General features: G+C 40.8%; 1 protein-coding gene across 1 annotated transcript; it reads left to right on the forward strand.

Moving 5' to 3' along the window:
* The first annotated feature begins 749 nt into the window (after window positions 1–749).
* On the forward strand, window positions 750–2,279 carry LOC113755150. The gene has a single exon (XM_027299220.1). It carries the CDS (start codon window positions 750–752, stop codon window positions 2,277–2,279), a length of 1,530 nt encoding a protein of 509 aa, XP_027155021.1.
* The last annotated feature ends 2,767 nt before the right edge of the window (window positions 2,280–5,046 follow it).

Genomic DNA, 5,046 nt, shown 5'->3' on the forward strand with positions numbered 1-5,046 from the left:
CTCACGTCATTTTGTGTGTCAATCAAAACAAGCAATCCATTCAGACGTTGACCTCATTTTGACAAGTGTCTCTCGTCACTCCAATTGACCAATTTTTTCAAAATTATTTGTCACTCAATCAATTGATCGGATTCATCAGGTATGGTATAGTGCCTACCTCAGAGGATTGCATTTTCATGCTAGGCCTACCCTTGGCACAAAAAGGGTTCCCCCCCATAGGACATGCATCCGAATTTTCTGGATATCTACTAACTCTTGCCTTTTTCTTTTCCTTTTCTTTATTTTTATTGGAATAACTAAGCGAGGGTTAAATCTAAAGGCAATCTTTCAAAAATTCCACGTAAATTTTAAACATAGCTTCTTGTCGAAGCCCCATTATTACGCGATCCCGAAGTAAAGCCCAAAGGAATCGTGTAGACATGAGTACTCAGCCAGAATCGTCTGATAAGACCGCTGCAACTACCCAGCCGGAAGCCACAAGTCCCGGGGTTCAGTTGACTGAATTACTCACCAAATTTGGGGAAATGGCATCTGAAATGGCCGCCCAAAAGAAGTTGATCGACGAGCTCATTAGTAGCGGAGTGCAGCCCGAGCCTGCGCCCGTCAAACAACTGAAATCAGAACCGTTTGTCATTCCTCCAATTCAAACCACTTTTGAGGGAGTTTTCAACCCACAGTATACTTATACTCAAAATCCTCCGTTCTATCCTCCCTATGGGCAAGGATTTCAGCCTCAAGGTGGTCCAAACATGCCTCTGGATCCACAAGCTTTTTATCAGACTACCGCAGAGCCTGTTGTGCCAGAGCACCCTGTTCAAACCAAGCCAGAAGTGGGAGAGTCGTCTGCCCCGGTGGATATCAAGCTACTTAAGCGGTTGGATCGTTTCGATGAGTTCATCAGGAAAAATCAAGGTTTAAGCAAACAAGGGGTGTTAGACTACGATGATCTGTGCCTGTTTCCAAATGTACAGCTGCCCGTAGGGTTCAAAACCCCGAAGTTCAATAAGTATGATGGTACAGGCAACCCTAAGACACACTTGCGTTTGTTTGCCAACAAGTTGGGCAGACCCGTAGATGACGAAAACTTGCCATTAAGGTTATTTCCAGAAAGTCTGGAAGGGGACGCACTCGACTGGTATTCCAACTTAAAGCCAGAGGAGGTAAAGACTTGGCTTGATCTATCCAACGCCTTCATCAGACAATACGAATATAACTGCGAGCTAGCACCTACTAGAACTACATTGGAAGGCACAAAGAGGCGACCATCTGAAGATCATAAGACATACGCCAAAAGATGGAGAAAGATAGCTGCCAAGGTTGAGCCTCCGATGACCGAAGATGAAATTGTTCGCACTTTCATAAAGGCGCATGATCCTCCACACTTCGAAGAAATCTTCCGTATGACCGGGTGTTCATTTGCTGCGATTGTGAATAAACTCGAAGAATATGATGATTTTGTGAGAGTCGGAAAAATTGTTAACGTCTCTGCCCTAAAATCACAAGTAGAAGCTTTGCAAGGGCAAGGAAGTAGTGGGAAAGGACCACAGTTTAAAAAGAAAGAGGGGGATGTAACTTTTGTCTGGAGTCACAACCCTTCACCCAGACCCCAATACCAACACAATCCAACCTACGAACCATCTTACCCTTACTATTCAAACCCTCACCATGTATATACTACCAATATCAACCCCCATCGATCTCGCCCAAGCTATACTAACCCATCTTTAGCCCCTTTTCAAATTTCTCAACCAAATCCACACCAAAACCGTCATCGGCCTCTATTCAATCCAAGAATGCCTCCACCAAACAGACCCATTTACAACTATCCTCAACCCCCTAAAGCCAACAACCCGGGACGTAACCGCACATTCACCAATCTCGACAGGCCTTTGGATCAATTATATGACCAATTGAAGGCTGCCGGGAAAATAGGTATCATTCCCCCTCCAACCTATCCGTATGGTATGCCCGTTGGGTATAACCCACAAGCCGTCTGTGCTTATCATTCAGGGGCACCCGGCCATCCGATTGCTGAGTGTAAAGCACTCAAGCATAAAATTCAAGACATGGTTGAAGCTGGAGAGATTGTAATTAGAAGAAAAGAGGCACAAGCGCCAAATGTGGATAAGAACCCCCTGCCAGAGTACGATAACACCATTGGGGTTATTATGGACAATACGAAATTTAAGGAGCCTATTAGAAACTCGTCAAGTAAGGCTGAGGTGTTTGGAAATGATGCAGAATTTCCCGACATCCCTGAAGGATCAATTTCCAATTGAACAGCCGAGTTTCTGCCTATTCAGAAGGAGTTTCGGTAAACCTAAAGGGGTTTGTCATTCATGCGAACTCATGAAAATGCTTTTGCATCTGTAAATAGCTAATGAAAGCATCTTTACCTTCGACTAAAAGTTTGCACATGTTTTCATTTCATTTCCACTTGCTTTCTTTTTGTTTCCGCTTTCAATCAAAGGTTTTATGAAAATGCACAAGTCATTCTTGTCATGTTATTTTGTTTATTCGTTTTTTTATATTTTGGTCATATTGCTTGTTCATTTGTTTGTTGTATACTTGTTTGCTTATTATCCCAAGTTCGTTAATTTTTTCAGATGGCCAAAAAATAAAACTATTTGACCCTTTGGATATCACTATTCTGGAATACAATAATGACAATCTCTATCTCACTCACGACTTGAGAATTTTAGAACCCAGATTTCAAAGCGAGAGTGATAATGAGAAAGTGTTTGATTCTTTTTCAAAAATCTTGAACAACATGAGGAGAAATTCGAACCAAACCTAGAAGCCACAGCAATTGTTCACATTAGCACTAAGAATGAGGTCAAGAAGACATAAATCAGCATTCATTTGGACAAAAGCAGAAAAGGAGATGATTAAGGGTTTGACTATGTGTCAAGGTGTACAGATGGTTGGAAGCAGTCTCGTTTGCAGCAGCAGAAATTCTATCTTTGTACACTCTAATGGGAGTTCGACCAAAGAATGCCGTTTGTCATGAAATGTTACAAAAATGCATGGCCTGAGCCTACAACAAGAAGTTTCATCAGCATACATTTTGAGGAAGGCGGCAAAGCACTCAAGCAAACTTTGCCAATACAAGACGAAGGCAGAGGCAAATTTGCTCAAAATCAGAAGGGGCTGTTCATTGTCCAAAAAGGTATTACCTAGCGGAACACTTATTCTGGCAGAAATGGATAGGCAAACATTCCCTCAACCCATCAACTCAGACATGTGCAAGAAGATTTTCATTTGATCATGCAAATTTTCTTTAGAAATTCATGCAAATGGCGAAATGCAAGTCAGGCCATCTTCTTTTACATTTAAAGCATTTTATCCCTACTTGTCCCCTTTGAGCCATCAGAATTGACAAATTTTCGTTTGGCAGCCCTTGAGAATTGCAAACCCCACACTGGGGCAGATTCATTTTGAAAAGAGATGATCAGAAAGAAAAGGAAAACCCCACACTGGGGCAAATTTATTTTGAAAAAGAGATGAAAAAAAAGAACCCCACACTGGGGCAAATTTAGTTTTTGAAGGAAAATACAAAAGTGAGGAAAATGCAATGAAAAATATAAAGAGAAAGAATTCAATCAAACTGGGGCAAATTTTCCTCAGTTTCATTCAAAATTGGAGATGATTTCAAATGATGCAATCTCAGGTTATTTCACCTTTCATAAGAACAAGTTGCTTTCAAGCCTCAACTTTTCTTGAAAAACACTCCACCTGACCTCATTACAAAGCCCAAAGTCCTGGCTTTCGTCATTTGTTGTATTTCTATTAGGAAATTTGTCAATCAACTGGCAAGTGATGCCCATAATGCCTTCGCCTAATCTCACAAGGGAAGTGCATTTTACTGATGCCAGAAATCTTTAACTCATAATTTATGAGTCAATCATGGTCGAGATGTTTCATTGTTCTTTAGGTGAAAACCCGAAAGGGCGCCTCGAAAAAAAGAAGAAAGAAAAAACAAAGAAAAAGAAAAAAAAAGAAAATGAAGAAAAGAAAAGAAAAGGAAAAAACAAAATAAAAGGAGTGGGGACAACCTTGGTGAAAACCCGAAAAGGCGTCAAGGTAGGGTTCTGCAGCGAGCGAACACGAGGAGAAACAACTGGTGACTTGGTTCATTGGGATTTCTCCTCATTTTTGTCATACTTCTGCCAATATTGAATTCCAGAACAAAGATATCCAGAGGATTGAATATGACATCTGTCGGTCGAAAGCTGCGTCACTTTGTAAAACACCTTTTCTGCAAAATACATTCTTATGAAACTCATTTTTCTCAATTGCTTGTATTCATGACATTTTTAAGCACAGTTGTTTGTGTTTGCATTCTTTTGCACATTCATTTCTGCATGACATGTGAAATTACTTTCTTTTAGTCATCAAATTTTGGCAAATAACAACCCCCATGGTTTATCCAAAGCATACTTGGATTCAGTCATCTTTCGGAAATGGTTGAGATTCAGCAAAGCTGATTACACAAGTTTCACAACATGGCAAAATGCATACCCGGTCAGTCTGGGAAAAGCAGAAACGTTTGGAAGCGACAAATCCAACTAAGTCAGATGCCGCAGCAAAAGTTGGCAAAGGCATCAAAAGACTCATGTTTACACGATTCTCAAGGTAAACCGGATCGAATGATGGTGGCAAGTCCATTATTTCTTCTTTTCTTGCAGGAACGTTGCATTTACAAACAAAAACAACCACACTTCTTTTCGCACCTAAATCGACGTCAGAAAAAGCTCCCCAGTAAGCAAAGACGAAGTGATAATTTGGCAAAGCTTGATCATAAGAAATAACATCAGCTATCGCTTCAGCTACAGAGATCAAAATCTCCCTCTTGGTACAAAAGTTTGAACTACTCCCAGGTAAAAATTCAATTCATTGTTTAAATTTCCCCAGTGAAATCCCGCATTTACATTCCTGTCTCGGGTCAGTCCCGATTTTCAATTTCTATCCCGTGGGTCTATCCCATTTACATTTCTGTTTGGGTCTATCCCATTTAAATTTTTGTCCGGGTCTATCCCGTGGGTC

Source organism: Coffea eugenioides, unplaced genomic scaffold (assembly GCF_003713205.1).
Source record: "Coffea eugenioides isolate CCC68of unplaced genomic scaffold, Ceug_1.0 ScVebR1_1251;HRSCAF=2071, whole genome shotgun sequence".
Lineage (NCBI taxonomy): Eukaryota > Viridiplantae > Streptophyta > Magnoliopsida > Gentianales > Rubiaceae > Coffea > Coffea eugenioides.